This window comes from Macaca fascicularis, chromosome 14 (assembly GCF_037993035.2).
Source record: "Macaca fascicularis isolate 582-1 chromosome 14, T2T-MFA8v1.1".
Lineage (NCBI taxonomy): Eukaryota > Metazoa > Chordata > Mammalia > Primates > Cercopithecidae > Macaca > Macaca fascicularis.
This window is the reverse complement of record NC_088388.1, coordinates 12506464-12524365: the sequence shown is the minus strand read 5'-3', so window position 1 is coordinate 12524365 and position 17902 is coordinate 12506464. Positions and strand designations below refer to the sequence as shown.

At 57.9% G+C, this 17902-nt stretch overlaps 2 protein-coding genes across 14 annotated transcripts in view; one reads left to right on the top strand and one right to left on the bottom strand.

The window, feature by feature from the left end:
* The first annotated feature begins 34 nt into the window (after positions 1-34).
* On the top strand, positions 35-2299 carry LRRC10B (leucine rich repeat containing 10B). Its single transcript, XM_005578864.4, has one exon. It carries the CDS (start codon positions 285-287, stop codon positions 1161-1163), a length of 879 nt encoding a protein of 292 aa, XP_005578921.2. The 5' UTR covers positions 35-284; the 3' UTR covers positions 1164-2299.
* A 2633-nt stretch (positions 2300-4932) lies between these two features.
* SYT7 (synaptotagmin 7) overlaps positions 4933-17902 on the bottom strand; it is a 65685-nt gene continuing 52715 nt past the window's right edge. For 12 of the 13 annotated variants that reach the window (XM_005577633.5, XM_065528066.2, XM_005577637.5 and 9 more), the window contains 5 exons: positions 17417-17687; positions 13865-14034; positions 13328-13442; positions 12612-12811; positions 4933-9963 (listed from right to left, as the gene is read on the bottom strand). In XM_005577633.5, the coding sequence (XP_005577690.2) occupies positions 9859-9963; positions 12612-12811; positions 13328-13442; positions 13865-14034; positions 17417-17687 (861 nt within the window). In that variant the 3' untranslated portion in view covers positions 4933-9858. Of the gene's footprint in view, positions 9964-12611; positions 12812-13327; positions 13443-13864; positions 14035-16594; positions 16705-17416; positions 17688-17902 lie in introns of all 13 variants that reach the window. The other variant, XR_012423159.1, reaches the window with a different exon arrangement.

Here is a 17902-nt window from a genome sequence, read left to right as displayed (position 1 = left end):
GTCGCTAAGCTGCGAGTCAGTGCGAACCCTAGCCAGTCGGCCTCCGGCGGAGGCAACGGGGGAGGCCAGAGGGCGGGCGGTGGAGCGCAGCGCGCGGCGGCGGTGCCCCAAGTGGGTGCCTCCTCCCGGCCCCGCACGGCCCCCCTCCCGGCGCGGGGGCAGGCCGGGGCGGGGGGCCCGGAGGCCGGCGCGGCTCCGACACCGTCGGGGCGGCCGGGGGGCAGCCGGGGCGGGGCGATGCCGGCCGGTGGCGGTGGTGGCGGCCCCGGCCGGGGCCCGTGACCATGGGCATCGCCGAGTCCACGCCGGATGAGCTGCCGTCGGACGCGGAGGAGCAGCTGCGCAGCGGCGAGCAGCAGCTGGAGCTGAGCGGGCGGCGGTTGCGGCGGCTGCCCAGCGCCGTGTGCGCGCTGAGCCGCCTGCAGAAGCTGTATGTGAGCGGCACGGGGCTGCGCGAGCTGCCCGAGGAGATCGAGGAGCTGCGCGAGCTGCGCATCCTGGCGCTGGACTTCAACAAGCTCGAGCGCCTGCCTGACGGCCTCTGCCGCCTGCCGCGCCTCACGCGCCTCTACTTGGGCGGCAACCGGCTGCTGGCGCTGCCCGCCGACTTCGCGCAGTTGCAGAGCCTGCGCTGCCTCTGGATCGAGGGCAACTTCTTGCGGCGCTTCCCGCGGCCGCTGCTGCGCCTGGTGGCGCTGCAGTCGCTCCAGATGGGCGACAACCGGCTGCGCGCGCTGCCGGCGGAGCTGCCGCGCATGACGGGCTTGCGCGGCCTCTGGCTCTACGGCAACCGCTTCGAGGAGTTCCCGCCCGCGCTGCTGCGCATGGGCCGCCTGCACATCCTCGACCTCGACCGCAACCGCCTGGGCGGCTTCCCCGACCTGCACCCGCTGCGCGCGCTGCGCGTCTTCTCCTACGACCACAACCCCGTCACCGGGCCTCCGCGCGTCGCGGACACCGTGTTCCTCGTGGGCGAAGGCGCCGTCGAGCGCATGGCGGAGCGCGACGAGCCCACGCACCGGCCTCCGCCCCGGCGCCCAGCGCGGGCCTTTGAGGATGAGGAGGAGGAAGACCTGCTCATAGGCGGCGCTGGTTCCCGGGCTCTGGGCGCCCCCAGGGGCAGCCTCCGCGCCCTGGAAGCCGCTCCAGGACTGGGCACCTGAACCTATGTTCTGGCTGACGGGCTTCAGCCCCTCTGAGAGGAGGGGCTCTGGGAAGCTTTGGCTGCTTAGGCCTGCGGGACCGGCGGGCCCCTACTTGGGGCAATGGAGCGGCCACTTTTGGCGAGTTGCCGAGCATAGGCAGGGCAGGGGCGCATCTTCAGACACTCCTAGGTAGTGAGAGGACTGACTATCCCCTGGCTGATCTGTGGGCAATTGTCAGACCAAGAAGTCTGGGCTGGGTCCAGTCCCCGATGGAGCCACTGATAACAGAGGCGCCAGCTTCCACCTGGAACCAGGGTCACTGAGGGTTACAGAATCTTCACGTCTCGCTGAGTCTGGATGCAGGGCGCCCACCACCCTCCCTCCTTCTGGGGTTTGGGTCTCCTAGGCCCACCCTTTCTAGGGCAGGAACCGCTACCTCTGGGGTGGACTGCCTGCCTGTGTGGGGTCGGACTGCCCTTGGGAGGAGGGCCTGGCCCAGGAGCAGGGGCTTGGAGTGGGGCTGGTGCCCGGAATAGAAGTGGGAAACAGATGGGGGCCCCAGCACCGAAGCTGCCCTCACCCCTCCACCAGAGCTGAGTACATACCTCCCTCCCCGGCCCCCTGAGATTCGTATGGGGCACAGAAGGCAGGGGGTCACCCCCACCCTATTCTGTTCTCTTCTCCCAGCCTCCCAGCGTGTGCCTGGAATCTTGCTGGGAAGAGGGAGCTCCCCCTCCACTCCCCACCCCATAGCCTGAGCCTTCCAACTGTCAAGTTTGAAAAGAAGCCACCGTGCCTCCAGGGCCTCCTGCACCGCAGAGAGGGGCTCTCTGCTCTGGGAGGCTGCTCAGCGCCTCTCCCACAGCCTGCACTCTCCTTTCCCTTAAATGGGCACAGCCAGGGTGGCTGGCACGGGACTGGCACTCTGTACCTCCACTCCGTCACCAGGGACAGCCCCGAGGGGGTGAGGAAAGGGGCCTTGCTCTGCAATTCCCAGAGCCAGATCTTCCTCATCCAAGCAATAACGGAACGAGGGAGCCAGGGCCAAGGACACTCAGGGACACTGTTGGGGCCGGAGCCCCACATGGTAATGTTTTCTTTAGGGAGAAGAAAAAACAACTGGCTGTAAACATAAATTATATTTCTTGGAGAAAGAATGTGCATTTCCCATGTGCCTGTTTATTTATAATCCCTGGGAGCACCGGAACCCACTGCTGTGGGGACCCTGGACTCCCTCTGGCACTGCCCCCACCCCACGTACCTCCCGTTCCATGTCAGACTGACCCTGCCAGCTGTTGTGTGCTGTCTGGGGAACAAGTACTGTCGTCAGCAGTGGCGTTTGCCCCTCGAGGCTGCTGTCCTGTCTTGCGGAATCTCACTGCTTAATTCTGCAGAAGATTTTGTATGTTTTTGAATCACCCTCAAGCTGGGCAGATCGTTCTCTATTCTTTCACTGGCGCTGCCCCTCCACCCCCTCCATGACTCCATCTCTCTCGCTCTGTTTTCCTCTTTCTGTCTCTCTCCTTCTTAGTCTCTTTTTGCTCTGTTTTGGCATTTCTTTCTCCCCTTGTTCAGGAAAAGAATAACGATTTAAAGAAAGGAAGAAAGTTGTAAAACCCCAAGCCTGGAGGCCCATCTCATGGGAGAAGATCCTGCCAGGCCTTCATCACCATGGCAACAGGGGCATACCAGGCCAAAAGGTCAGGCCCTGCCCAGAAGCTCTGTGGGCACATGGGGTTGGGCCCTGGCTAAGGAGGAGGCTGGGCATGGATCTGGGGCAGTCAGCTTGCAAATGAGAGTGAAGGCCTTGAATGGACAGAAAGAGGAAGTGGGTGGGGAAGATCGGAGGCTGCCTCCTTCCCGAGGAGGAAGCGGGTCTGGGGCCTGGCTGCTGCAGACCTTGTCCCTCCCATAGCTCCCCCTGTTGGGGTTCCGTCAGGGCCAGTGGGCCTTCCAGGGTCTGGAAACTTGGAGAAAGTAATTTGATGATCACTCAGGTGGGGTAGGAGCTGCAGCTGACTGGGGACTGTCCTCTTGACCTGCCACTTGTATCACAGCATAGGGAAAATACCCTTGGGCCTGGAATCAGAAGAGGGGTTCCAGGCCTAGTTCTGCTGTTGACCAAGTGATCTTGAGCAAGTCATGACCCCCCTGGGCCTTAGCTTCTTCATCTGTACATGAGGAGTTGGGCTTATTTATTTACTTTTATTTTATTTTTTTCCAAGATGGAGTCTCCCTCTGTTGCCCAGGCTGGAGTGCAGCAGCACGATCTTGGCTCACTGCAACCTCTGTCTCCCACATTCAAGCGGTTCTCCTGCCTCAGTCTCCTGAGTAGCTGGGATTAGAGGTGCACACCACCGCGCCCGGCTGATTTTTGTATTTTTAATAGAGACGGGGTTTCACCATGTTGGCCAGGCTAGTCTCGAACTCCTGACCTCAGGTGATCTGCCTGCCTCGGCCTCCCAAAGTGCTGGAATTACAGGCGTGAACCACTGCACCTGGCCCAAGGAATTGGGTTTATTTAGATCTGATGCTGCAGCTCAATACTTGATGCAAGGGGTTTGTCTGCCTTCCTTTATGCAAACCTTAGACACAGGAGCAGGAGGGTGCAGAGGCAGCCATGGTCACTTGCAGTAACTGCTGTCATTAGTGAGCTCAGGTCTCCTCCCTCTGTCTGGTCTGTTTCCCTGTACTTCATCCCCTGCTGCTCTCACCTGAGGACTCTAGGTTGGGGCAAAGTCCTGGCAACGAGTCCCCCTGGGACATCCTGAGGCACTCAGGGCCCTACCCTTTTGCTTTGTCAAACGTGGCACCCGCAGCCATGACTACTCGCCAGCTGAGCAGGAGCTCCCCCGAGGAATGGGAATGGGCTCTGTCCCGGGCTCTGCTACTCACTTGCTCTACACCCTCAGAAGCCAGTCCCTTCTGGAAAGTTTGAATGTGGTTAAATTGGGTACTGATGCCATAGAGCATGACTGAGGGTTTCTGTCTCCATGTGAGTAGGGAGGGAGCTACTGCCAGGGACAGCTGGGTGTCACAGCTCCCCTTGGTGATAGAGAGAGCACTGTATTAGGAGTCCTAGCATTCCCCCACCCACAACTTCCTGTGATTCCCACTTGGCCTCCGGGGAGCAGGGGGCAGGGGAGACTGGAAGGGACGCTTTAACAATGGGATGGGATGGATGGGCTGCCTCTGCGGTTCCCCACATCGTTCCGGGGCAGTCAGAAGTGGGCAGGCCATGGGGGAATAGGGTAGGGAAATTCCGCAAGAGTCATGTTTGTACCAGGGATTCAGGGGCAGAGGCCAAGGGAGCTGGCGGTCAGAGCAAGAAGCTTCCTTCCTGCTGTGGGAACCAAGTGGAGGGAAAGGCAGAGGAGGCGGCAGGGCAAGAAACAGGGTGGGGAGGGCGAGTGACTCACCCATAAGCCGTGTGAGGACTCCCAACCCAGTGCTCACAGAAGAGCTGCGTAGTCCCTGGCTGGCAGTCAGGTCTGTGAGTGGAATGGCTGAGAACTGCACCTGTTCTTGAGGCCCCCGCCCCCACCAGCCTCCAGGCAAGCACCCCTGCTGGCCGATGTGGCAGCGGAGACCCAGGGCTGAGCTTTTTCCAGCCTCGTGAATGCCATTCCTCACCCCCTTCCCACCCACCCTCATGGGACTCAGGAAAGGGGGAGAACAGGTTCTTGGAGCTGGGGGCCCTACCCAGAAGTCCCTCCCTGCCTCCAGTGCCACCACACAGGCTCACTCAGCCATCTGTCCCAAAGCTTCCTCAAGACACCTGGCGCTCTTGTTCTGAAGATGACCATTTATTAGCACACCCGGGCGTGCCACAGGGAACACGTATGCAGACAGGGATCCCTGCCCAGGGGGCTCACAATCTAAACAGGACACGACACACACACACAGGACACAGACACGGGGAGCGGGGCGTCTTCACGGGAAACAGATGGTCAGGGAAGCCACGAGCGGGGGCATCGGCGTGCTCAAGCCTTGTCTTTCTGGTTGTCTTTGCGGGGGAGGGAGAGGAGCGCAGGACGTAACCCAGGATGGCCTTCCAGAAAGTAGCAGTATCCGGGGGCGGGGGGACTCACAGGAGAAAGAAAACACCAGAGGGCGGTGGTCCCAGGTACAGGGAGAGGTGGGGGAGCATCTCAGATCAGGCGTGGATGAAGACAGACCCAGAGAAGTAAAAACAGAGGAAGGGAAAAAGTCCAGGGAAGGGCCCGAGCCAGCAGCAAGAGACTGCCACCTGTGCTGGGCCTGGGCTGTCTCTGATTTCAGGCTCCGTTTTCCGGGGCTGCTCTCACAGAGAAAGCCTGAACAGAAGCTCTGGCCAAGGGCGCCCCTGAGGCTACTTACCTGACCCCAGGGCTTCCTCCGATCTCTGGAACAGAGATCAGAAGGGCTATCTAAACCAGGTTGTGGGGAAACAAGAGACAGACAGCTTTGGGTGGGGTACTTAGTGCAGTTCCAGGAGGCAGCTGCTGGCCCCAGGTGCTGGGAGCAGGGGGCGGATGGGATGGCCCGCTTCACTCCTGGCAGGGCCAGGGGCCAGCAGGTGGACACATGACAACGGGGATGTGCTCGTTCCTTTTGTGCCTGTGTCTGAAACAGATGTAGCACCTTCCTTCTGAAGTACCCTGAGAGCTGCGGGGGCTCAGCTTCCCCTGGGCTGGGTGGGGAAGAAAGGGCAGGGGATGGGGATGGTTATTGCTTTGTCGTGGTCAGAAGAAACAGGTGGAAGGAAGAAAAGAGCTTGCCCAGGGCCACAGAGGCTGGAGAAGGGATTACAACCCAGCTTCCCACACCTCAGGCTGGAACCTGTTCTATTGAGTAGAAAAGACTTTTCTAAAAGAACGAAAGTAGAAGAGGGCTGAGAGAAGCCACAGTTCCAGCCAACAGACACAGAGCTCCTTATCTTTCCTTTTCCCACCTCAGGGACCAGGAAGGAGGCGCTGGCCTGAAACTACAGTGGCCCCGTGGGTGGTAGTGGGAAAACTGGAGCGTCCCCCTTTGGTTTGTCTGAGCTGCCTTGAAGGGTGGTGAGGGTCCTCTGGGAACTGAGGGAGGGGACGTCAGGCTGGGTGACCCTGGAGGGCACCTCTGAGGCCTAGAGGACTCTACTCCCAAAAAGCTTTGCGTCAGGCCTGATCTGGGAGATGTAGCTGCCTCTCTGCTTTCTGGGAAGCCGGTGGGATCATATTCTATAGAGATCTGAGGATGGGCTGGACGCTCAGGAAGGGCCTGGTCACCAGTGAAGTCAAATCCCAAAGGTGACACACTGAGGGGGAGGCTCAGCCCCGGGGCCCCCATCCCCTTCACCCCACTGCCTCTGCCCCTGGGGAGGTGAGGGAGGGCTGGGACCCAAGGAGGAAACAGCCAAGGCCCTACTTTTTCACGATCCTTTATTAATCAGAACAGGCCTTGCCACAAAAAGCAGGACCCATTCCCACAAAAATATGATTTTGCAAAGAGGAAATCTTGCTGGCTTAGAGGGTATGTGTGGTGGAAAAATTTTGTATGGTTCTTTTTTCCTGTTTTTTTTTTTTTTTTTCTTCAGTTTTTCTTCATTTCTCTTCGCTGCAAATTTTTTTTTTTTTTTTTTTTTTTTGGTGATGGTGGGTTTTTGTTTTATTTTTTATAAAACATTTGCACTCAAGGACATACAAACAGTGGCCACCGATCCCCACCCCTGGGGGACTCAGGGGAGGCCCCTGGCTTGTTTGTGGCTGTTTTCCTCTGTCCCTTCCCTGGCATCTGGTGCCGGAGGGCAGGTGTGGGGGTCCTGGGGCAGGTGGAATTTATACAGCAGTTTCGTGGGGAGATGGCCACAAGAAAGGAAACCAGGACAAGATAAGGACTAAGTCTAGGGCACCCACAAAGATGGCAGATGAGGCCCATGAAGGGGCCTGCGACACAGTGAAGAGACAGATGGGCCTGGGTTGGCCTCGGCTAGCTCTGGAGGCTCTGAGGGGGAGGGGCAGGTGGGCCTTGCTGTCAGGATTCGCTAATTACACTTTGCTCACGGGTAGCACCTTCTCTCTTGACCCTCAGGTCAGGTGATGGTGGCCTCACAACCTCCCCTGTGAGGTAGGTGAAGTATTATTACCATCATATTACAGATGGGGAAACTGAGGCCCAGGGAGTGCGGGTGACTTGCCCAAAGTCCTGGGATGGTGACAGGGCTCCAAGTGCCCTCCCCCCACCCTCAAGTTCCCCCATTCCCTGCTCTCCTATCACCCTAGACCACCCCTGCCCCATCCCATACCACCCTTGCCTCCCGTGCTAGCCTACTCAGCCCTTGGCCCACCGCTTGCCGCCCCGACATAGCATCCCAGAGCTCCACCTGCACGTGGGGGGGCTGGGGAAGCCCAAGCCTGGTCGCCAATGTGCCTGGATGGGGTCTGGTTGGGAAAAGACCCCTGCCAGGAGATGCTCTCTGCATAGGATTGGCTAAGAGCTCCATGGGCGGGGCTCGGGAAAAGGTGAAGCCATTGCCCCGCCCACTCGATACAAGTTGGTTGGATTCCCAGGGGCCTCCCTAGCAGGCGAAGAGGCCTGGGAGGCGGGGGCTCGCTCACTGGGCAGTCTTCCGCGGGGCAGGCGGGTGGTGGTGGGGGAACAGGAAACCGAGGCGGATCCAAGGGAGGGGTGGAGAAGGGCAGATCCCCTCCTCCACTCAAAACTTCCCACCACGCCCTCTCCCACATCCACGTGGCCTCGGGGTCGCTGCCCTCCCGTCCCTGCTGGGGGCCGCTCCCCAGACCGCCAAAGAGGAGGGTGCAGTTGGGGCCGACCCCATTTTAAGCAAAGCTACAATATAGGAACATTTGGATTTACAAGGAACGTGGGTGACTATTTGCTTTACATTAGCATTCTTCACTCTACAAAACGATTCACCTACTATGTATGATGTTCTTCCAGATCCCAGGGAGAGGAAATGGTGGGGGTGTGAGATTCAATTTAAGAAAATTTCGCTATGGGCAAAAGGCGACCCATCTACTGCAGCAAGCAGAATGCTCAGCTCAAGGGGAAGCCGACCAAAGAAAATGGTTCCCAAATGCCTATGCTCTCCCCACGCCCTGGATGTGGGGACCCTATCCAGAGTCCCCTTCTTCTCTTTGGGGTGTCACAGGCCCATCCAGGGTGGAACTGTGGGCTGACCAAGCCACAGACTGTGGGGGCTTGGCGCCACCTGGCGGTGGTTCTTGGAATGTCAGGCCCAGGCTCATGGACCCCCAGGTTTGGAGGCTTTGTCACCAGCTGGGTCTTTTATCAATACCAGGACCAGCGTGGGGATGAGAGGGCTTAAGCAGGGATCAGCCTGAAATCTGCCATCTCCAGGGGGAAGCCAGTTCTAGTCTCATCAGTGGCTGAGGCAGAGAAACCACGGCTTCTTTGTGTGTGGCAACCTCAGAACTCTCAGAACCTTCGTCTTCTCCCTGCCTCCTTTCCCTGCACTGTGAGTGAGCCAGGCAGAAGGAGCTGCTCCCGGGGACCAGGGAGTGGGGAGGGTGGGAAGACAGTCCTGGAGAAGATCAGGTGATGGAAGATCAGAGACTACACACGATGAGAGGGAATGAATGGAAGGCCTACAAGCATCGGGGGATGGAGGGGTGAGGAAAGAAGGGTGGGGGTCTGCACAGGCAGGGAGAGACGAGGAAGGGCAGGGAAGCTGGAAAGCATGGAGAATAGGGCAGATGTGGCTGCGTATGAGGTGTGGGAAGCTGGCGGGGGTCTTTTGATGAAGGAGTTAGGGCAAAGCTAGTCAGGGCTCAGGACCCCTTGAGAAGGAAGGGAGATGAGTCCTGGTGGAATGCTATGCACACAGTAGGTGCCTAAAAGGTGTGAGTCAGTGTTCAAGAGATGAAATTGCTGAAAAAGGAGCTATTTCAGATTCTGAGCAGAAGGGGGCACCAAGGGGAGAAGGGGAGGAGATGGGGGGATGGCAGGAGGCAGCCCGGCTCTCAGCCCAGCTCCAGCATCTGCCGCTCTTCTGTTCCTGACCTCTGCCTCACCCTACCCCACTCAGCCCTACGGGCCTCTCCTCTCACACTCCTGGCCTCCACCCCTGCCTGGCCTTCACGAAACCTGCCTTCTCCGCATAGTCCTCCGCACTTCCAGGCCTCTGTCCCCACGCACACACACAATGGACACAACACAAGTACAAAGGGCCGCGGCTCCAGGACCCAGGAGCGGGCTAGATACTGTCTTCGGCATTCAGGGCCCAGCTGGCACCTGAAACTGCCCTGGGGACGGGCCTCTCCTGGCCAGACTGGGGCCAAACGCCTCAGCCTCCCCTCCCCTGGGTCCACCTCGGGGGCTGGACAGGGAGTGGCCTCTCTCCACTCCAGGTGCTGCCTTAAAGAAAACGGGGGACCATGCCCACCTGGCGGGCCTCTGGAGGGGTCTGCCTGTCTGGCCGTCTGGCTCTCGAGGTCCCCCAACTTCTTTAGTATTAGTAAGTCAGGAAGAAAAGGGGCAAAGCAGGAAAATGCCACCCAGAGCCCCTTCCCCCAAGCTGGACCGTGGGGGACGGGGCTGGTACTTCCTAGACACGGGGCCCAGTTGAGTCCTGGGACCCCTCCCTGGCTGAGCCCTCAGGGTCCTCCCCTCCCTATGGCAGGGGGCTCAGGCCGGGCGTTGTGCATAAAGTGGTGAGGGCATGATGGGGACCCGGGCCCTCGGCCCCCTGGGCCTCCCTTGGCCCCACTCAGGCCTTCAGCTGGTGCCACTGGGCCACGGGCTGCCGGGGACGGGCAATCATGTCCTTCCAGTGCTTCACCTCCCCTGGCCCGCTCTTCCAGGACAGGTAGATCTGGGGAGAAAGGGGAGAGGATGGCATTGGCACAGGCTCCAGGGCACTGGCCCTTTCCCCCACAGGGGTGACACCCCAACTCCACCATGATGCCCTAGCCTGTGGCCCCCCAACTTCCACATGCTGTGACAACCTACTCCACAGAGGCGCCCTCCTCCCTCCCCGGCCAGCCTGGTCTATTTTCCTGGTTGTCTACCCCCACACCTCCAAGTCTGGGCACGCCTGACCTCTTGGAATTAGACTGCCAACCTACTTTGCGGTGGGGTCTGGATGGTAGGGGTGGAGGCAGATCGTCTCCACGGCCTTCCCTGCCCTATCTGTTGGGTGCTGTCCAGCCCCCGTTAATTATAATTGTTCCCAGCTCCTGGGCACTCGCTGCATGTGAGTACTGAGCTAGGGACTTATACACACAGATCATCCAATCCTACAACTGCGAGGTAGGGTTATACGATCATCTCCATTTTTCAGATGGGGAAACTAAGGTACGAAGAGGTAAGAGACTTACCCACAGTCACAGTGTTTATAAGTGGCGCAGAGGGACTGAAATCCAGGTCTTTGGAGCTCTACGCTACCGGCCTAATCCTGCTTCACAGCCTCACGGGGCTGCATGCATGAATCCCCCCGGAACCCCCAGGATGGGCCCCGCTGACCTCAGCTTTGGGACTTGGGGGCGAATAAGAGTATGAGCATTGCCTCCATTGCAACCTCAGCCCAGCATGATACCTACAGCCTTGGATGATGCCAGGCAGACAAGGGGCAGACTCTTGGCTTCCAGGGGCTGAGCAGGAGCCGGGAGTCAGAAGGATTCAGAGATCCTTGGGCTCCGTAAGTTACCCAGGCCAAAGTGAGAACAAATCCACGTTTGCTTTGGTTCAGCCAACAGAAGGTAGGACTGTTTCAAAAGGAGCCCTAATCGGTATCTAAGGGACACCCAACTCCAAAAGGCTAAGCTTCAAAAGAACATCAAAGTAGATATGGTCACTTGGCCTTTGGGCTGAGCTGGTCAAAGGGGCATCGGCGGGACCTGAACCCTGGCCAGGCAGGGGCGCATACTCTCTCTGGAGTATGAGTGGCAATGTCCTGGGGAGTTGTCCCACCTGTGACCACAGATTGGCCAGTCATACTCCCCGTGCCATACCCGATGGCAGGCAGGGCTAGCTCTCCTCTTTCAGGCCAGATTGCCTCCTTCACCCCAGCAGGTGAGTTCTCCATTCCCATCTGTCTGAGGGTTGCCTCCAACTCAGCTCCCTTCCCTGTGGGTATCCAGTCCCCCTTTCCCTTTCCCCTACACAGGGTAATGCCCAGGTGTGTGCCCCTCACTCACTCCTGGCATCTCCCCTTCTCCCATGACTGCCCTGAGCACTGGTTCCTCACATGGTCCTGGTCAAACCGCCCTGCCTGAATGGATATACATGCCCCTTTATTATCATACTAGCTAACATGCGTTCCAAGTCCTGTGCTGTTTAGTGAGCTGTTTAGCTCACCTGTGCGATCTTACTTAATCCTCCCAGCGCATTGTGAGGGTAGGACCGTCCTACTCTCGTTTTGAGAGGAGAAAATGAGGCTCAGAGAGGTTACAGCCTTAAAAAGTAAGGCTAGGATTTGGACCAAGGCTATCTGACTCTCAAGCCCATTCTCTCAACACTAAACCATAAATAAACACAGAAAGAGACATTTTAAGGTAGAAACATGGAAGGGCTTATGTCACAGAATCGCATCCTGGGAAAACTCAAGGTCAGGTATGAATTTTTTGGTTATGTGATATGAAGAGATCACTTTTGTTTTTTTTTTTCCAGGCAGAGTTTTGCTCTGTTGCCCAGGCTAGAGTACAGTCTTGCAATCTTGGCTCACTGTAACCTCTGCAGTTCAAGGGATTCTCCTATCACAGCCTCCTGAGTAGCTGGGATTACAGGCACCTGCCACCATGCCCAGCTAATTTTTGTATTTCTAGTAGAGATGGGGTTTCACCATGTTGGTCAGGCTGGGCTTGAACTCCCGACCTCAGGTGATCCACCTGCCTCGGCCTCCCAAAGTGCTGGGATTACAGGCGTGAGCCACTGTGCCCGGCCAACTTTCTACGAGAAGAACATCCACATGCCTCAAGCAATTCTTACACCACCCTGTAAAGTTCTACAGGGACAGTACTAGTTGCTCCACTTTACAGATGAGAACACTAAAGCTTGGAGGGGCCAAGCCACTGGCCCAAAGTTATACGGTTTATCTGAAGATGGGATGGGAACTGAAACGAGGTCTTTGGAGTCTGATCGCAGCTCCCAACGCTGCCCCACGCAGCTCACCCTGTGTAGACCAGGACCCCGGGCAATACTGCCCCAATGTCATCATCCTGTCCAGAAAACCTTTCTTTTGAGATCCAGGCCATTCCTCTCTTGCACTACTTCTTTCCCTGCCCGCTGGTGGTCTGTCCTAAGCTGACCTACCCATAGGAGGACGCTTAGAGAGGAATCCTTGCGAGGGGGTCATCTCACACCCTTATTTTCAGATGAAGAAACAGAGGCCTGTGAGGGGAGGAGACTGATCCCAGTCTCTCCTGGTGTCCAGCCTGTGCCCACTACCCCCACTGCTTCTTTTAAGGAACGGAGCCTCGCTGGTACCAGCTGCGTGCACCACACCACCTGCCTCGCCCCTACCTTGCCGATGACGTCATTGCGGCTGAGCCTGTCCTTGTCCATGACGGTGATAATGATGGTCGTCTCCCTCAGCTTCTCCGTGGGGATATCGAAGGCGAAGGACTCATTGAAGATGGGGTTCAGGTTCCTCTTCATCGTCACCGTCTTCTTCTTCTCCACCCGCTTGTCCTTGTACATCAGCCACACCTTCACGTAGGGGTCTGGGGGAGGGAGTGGGGAAGGGTTAGAGGGACCACGGGGGAGGGACTTCCTAGGATCCCTTTCCCCTTCCAGGAATGGAAGCTGAGGCAGGAGGGCCGTGTGCTTTCCCCAGAGGCAAGGAGAGACCCAGGCAAGAACAAGAGGGACCTGGGAGAATCAGCAGATGGACCTTAGCGATCACCTGGGCCCTCCTGTTACTACCAACGAGGAAACTGAGCCCCAGAGAGGCCAGGTCTTGTCCAAAATCTCAGACAAGTAGCATCAGAGCTGGGGATAGAACCCAGGTCTTCCCACAATGTTCCCTTTCTTCCTGATTCTGGGAAGAACAGAGTCCAAGATGAGGGTGCTCCAAAGGGGGCCCCCAAGGCCTCTAGGGTAAGGAGTGAGGACTGGAGGTGGGGGTGTGGCGGGTTGGGGTGAGGACCGCTGCAGACCCTGCTCTCCACATCCAGTGTAACCCTTGTGTCACCAGCACATCCCCGGCCCGCCCGTCCTCTGCTGGAGGAGCCCCGCACCTGATGTGCCCCCGATGTCCATGGCTTTGAGGTTCCGGGCTTTGATGATGTTCACGATGATGGAGTTGGCAGAGGGGTTGTAGCAGAGAGACAAGAGCAGCTCCCCTCGGCTCCCCTGGGAGGCACAACAGGAGGGGTGTGGGGAACTAGGCTAGCAGAGCTCTCTGATTGGTCCAGCTGCCCCCAGGCCCCCTCTACCCTGACCTTGGCGCTTACCCATGCCCCTGTCTGTCACCTCTGTCTCACTCTGTCTCCCCTCCTCTGGCAGGTGTGTGTACTGCCCCTCCCAGGTCCACCATCTCCTCTCTGTTCCCTGAACACAGCCCTAGGTTCCTTCTTACAGATCCGGTGAGTCCCCCCCAAGTGCCAAGCACCAGTGCTCTGACTACTAGTGAGGACTGAGCTCCATCGGGCCTGCCCATCTGCACCCTCTCCCACAGCCCTCCTGGCCTTTCTAAGGTTGACGAGGGTCTGGGACCAGATCTCCCAGCCCTGCCCTGCTGCCTGTCCAGTTAAGGCCCACCCATGGGGCCTTACACTCCCATCGCTGCATGGCTTCAGATCCTTCCAGAAGGTCTGCATCTGGGTCAGGTCCACCTTGTTAAGGGGGATGGACACCTCCCCGATGGGGTCGTTGCGGCTGAAGCGGTCGTAGTCCAGCACTTGGAGGTAGAGGATCCTCTGCACCACCTTCTCATAGGGAAAACCTGGTGGTATAGATGGGTGCGAGTGAAGAGGGGCACAGAGGGGCCACATGGGGCCCGGGAGGCAAGGAAGGCCCTGGGAAGAGGAGGCAGGCCCTGTGCCCTCCCGCTGCCACCCCACCGGGCCAGCAGGCACACTGGATTGCAATTAGACCTTACTGAAGTGCTAGCAAGAACTGTCACCATCTCATGGGGTTCCCTCAACAATTCTCCAAGGTGAATGGCATCTCGTCCATCTTACAGATGAGGCTCAGACGGCTTAAAGTACTTGCCCAGAGTCCCAGCTAGTAAAGAGTAGAACTGCGATCATCCATTCACCTGTGCACCTTGTGTCCATCTCAGTGGCTGAGCAGCCGCTGCCAATCGTCCCGAGGCAGGTCTGGGCAAGTGGCTCTGCCTAGGTGGCCACAGCTGCCAGTACGCAAGCCCCAGGAGGACTCAGGGCAGAGGGACGTGGGGAAGCATCAGTGGGAGGGAAAAGGCAAAGGCATAGAAGCAGGAGGTGACAAGTGTCCTGTGACTCGGCATCCCTCCTCTCGCCTGTGCTTCTGTCCTTCTTCCCACAGTGTCCCCTTCTCTACTGTCACCTCCCTCGTCCAAGCCGCTGGCACCTCTTGCCTAGGCAGCTGCAAGCATCTCCAAACCGCCCTCCCCACATCCACACTTTCTCCTACCGTCCATTCTCTACGCGGCAGCCAGAGAGATCTTTTAAAAATAGAAATTCCATCATGATGTGCTCCTGCTTAAAGCCTTTCAATGGTTCCCAGTGCACTTAGAATAAAAGCCGGGCACCCTACCTTGGCTTCAAGTCCTTCCACAATTTGGCCCGGCTGTCCTCTCCCTGCTTGGCTTGTGACCGCTCTTCACTCAATGACTGGGCTCCAGCCACATCGGCCTCCTTCCTGGCCCTTCAACACCCCTACTCCTCCCGCCTCGGGGCCGGGCGCACACTGGCCCCACCATGCGCCCCCCTTCTGGCTACTCTCATCCTTCAAGTCTCAGTATTCCTTCCTGGCACCCCAGACAGTGTTGGATCCCATTATACGCTCTAGCACCTTTTCTTCCGCGAAACATACCACACACGGTAATAGATTTCTCTGTCTCTTTCCCTGATTTTTGTCTGGCTTTCCCGGAAGGCAAGGATTCCCAGAAAGGCCTCTCTGTTACCAACCACTGGATCTCGGTGTCTAACACCGTTTCTGGCACATAGTAGGCACTCGATACATATTTGTTAAGTGAATGCATAATTGAACAGATGAATCAATGCCAATGAAATGGCCTGATGGAGCAGCAGGACTGTGCTGAGGTGAAGTGGCAGCTAAGGTCAGAGGGAGAGGAGCAGACGGGGCTTGCATGGGATGGAGAAGGGAAGAGGGGGCCAGGTGAAGGTCTGAAGCCAGGAGTCATGAGCTCTTGGGAGGCTTAGTCAGAGGTGGGGCTGGCCCAGGAGGTGCAGGGGGCACAGGCCAGCCCGGAGGTCTGAGGTGAGGAGATTCTGAACCCGGGTGTGAGCAGGACGGAGGACGCCTGGAACCTAAGCCTGGCTGGTGCAGAAGATGAAGGGAAGGAGGAGCCCCGGAGGATTCCAGCACCTTCCCCCAGAGACTCTGGAAGCACCGAGGAGCTCCGACAGGAGCAGGTGAGTGGGAAAAGGAGACGCTCTGAATTTGTTCAGGGTCCTTTTCCTCATATGGTGGGAAGCTGTGTCCTGCTTATTTCAGAGTCCCCCACGGACCTTGCCCAGGGGACCCCTGGCATCAATTCAGGTAAAATGCACGAGGACAAGTGTTCTGGGAATATTGGAAGCTCCAAGAAGTCGCTGCACCCCAGTCAGCTCTCATCAACACCAGAGGAGGCAGGCTCCTAGCTGGCAAACTCCTACTCATCCATCAGAACCCATTTGGAATGGTCCCTCTTCTGGGAAATTTTCTTCAGCACCATCAAAGGGAGCTCATACTGGCTTCCTGCAGCTCCTGTCATGCTGCGTGTGGCTGGCTTATCTACACATCTGTGTCTCCATTAGGCCAGAAATGCCTTGAGGGCCATAACGGTGCCTCATGCTTTTCTACACCCCCGGAACCTAGAAGAGTGCCCGGCTCGTGGTTGTTGCTGGGCACGTGCTTGTGGAAGAGACGGGAGGATTGGAGTTCTGCTCAGAACCTTCGCCCTGCCAGCTGGCTACCTATACCTCCAGACAGCTGAACCTCTCGCTGGCTGAGCCATCTCTAACCTGGCCCTCGTGGTGCCTGCAAAGGAGGGCATCCAGAAGCACACGGACACTCACTGCTCACCCTCAGTGCCATTTAGTGGGTGACCTGGCTGTCACCTTGCAGAAGAGGTGGGGTGCTAAGTGGGTGGGACGGCAGGTGGGGAAAGGTCCCTGGGATACACGGTGAAGATTCTGGAAGGCTAGGGCTTGGGGCAGCTGGAGTAGGGATCTACTCCCCCTGGATGAATGGGGAGCCATTGGCAAAGGGTTACAGCTTCTCTAAGCGGGGTCCTAGCACCCAAAGGCCCTGGGATAGAAATCACTGCTTAATCGCATGCCCAGCTTCCTGGTTACCTTGAATCCTCAGAGATAAGAGATAAAGACCGGCCTTCAGAGGGGGCTTGCAGGAGAGAGAAAGGACATTTGTCTCCGCGGCCTCCAGGCATGGTTCAGAGCTGTTGTTCCTGTCCCATGCGAGGGAGGGGGGCAGAGAACGGCAACAGATGGCGTGTGTTTAACAACCTGGTATCAAGCATTTGCTGGGTGTCAGGCACTGTTCTAAGTGCTTTTACAATTCACTTATTTGTTGAACCCTCACTATTATTATCTCTATTTTGTAGATGAGGAAACCAAATCATAGGGAGGCTCAGGAACTTGCCCAAGGTCACGCAGCGAGTAAGTGGCAAGAGCTGAGATTCAAACCCAGACAGCCTAGGCCACAGCCTGTGCACTGAACCACTATGCTCTGGTGGCTCCAGGGTGCTCCAGCTCTGAGTCCTGTGGGTGCCTCCCTCCCTCCCTGCCCTCCTCAGGATGAGCTCTGTGTCTGGACTGAAACACCAGGCGGTGGCCCAGCTTCCCTCCTCGGCCTCTGGCTGTGATGCTGGCTCCACTTGGCTCCTGTGACCTGATCCCAACTAGACACAAAATGCATCAGGTTAACCGGGCCAAGTCATTGCCTGTGTGGGCGTTTGTGAGCGCACGTGTACGGATCTGTGCCTGTGCACGCATGCAGGTGTGCACATAAGTGTATCTGATTGCATGTGTTTGTGCATTTGTGGGCCTGCAGGTGTGTGCCCATATGCATCTGTCCATGTGACCACATGTGTGGTTGGGTAGGGGGATGGTGGACGGCAAGAGGTGATCATGGCGGGGGAAGGGGGGCACTAGCCTCACCTTCAAAGAGGAAGGTCTCGTTCCAGTGGGGGTTCAGGTTCTTCCGCTTCACCTTGGTCTCCAGCTTGTGCTTCTTGTCAGGCAGCAGGTAGATCTTGACGAAGGGGTCACTGGTGCCGCTGAAGTCCTTGGCCGGCAGCTCTTGGGCCTTCATGATCTTCACGGTGAGCGTGGACTCCTGGAAGTTGTAGCCGACGCTGAACTGGATCCGGCCCAGGTTCTCTCGGCTGCAGCCCTCGTGGGCCTCGTCCTCCTCGGAGCCTGGGGAGAGCTGGGGGTGGGGGAGAGGCCGGCAGGGTTGGGGAGGATTCTGCTCCCCCCATGTCCCCACTGCTGGCCAGCACGGGTGAGAGGCCAAAGGTGGTGGCCCAGCCACATCCCATGGACACTGCTCAGGCTCAGAGGGCAGGTGCCTTGACCGGGGTCTCCCAGGAGGGGAGGGGAAGGGGGGATGGCAGAGCCTAGACAGCTCTGTCTCCTGAACCT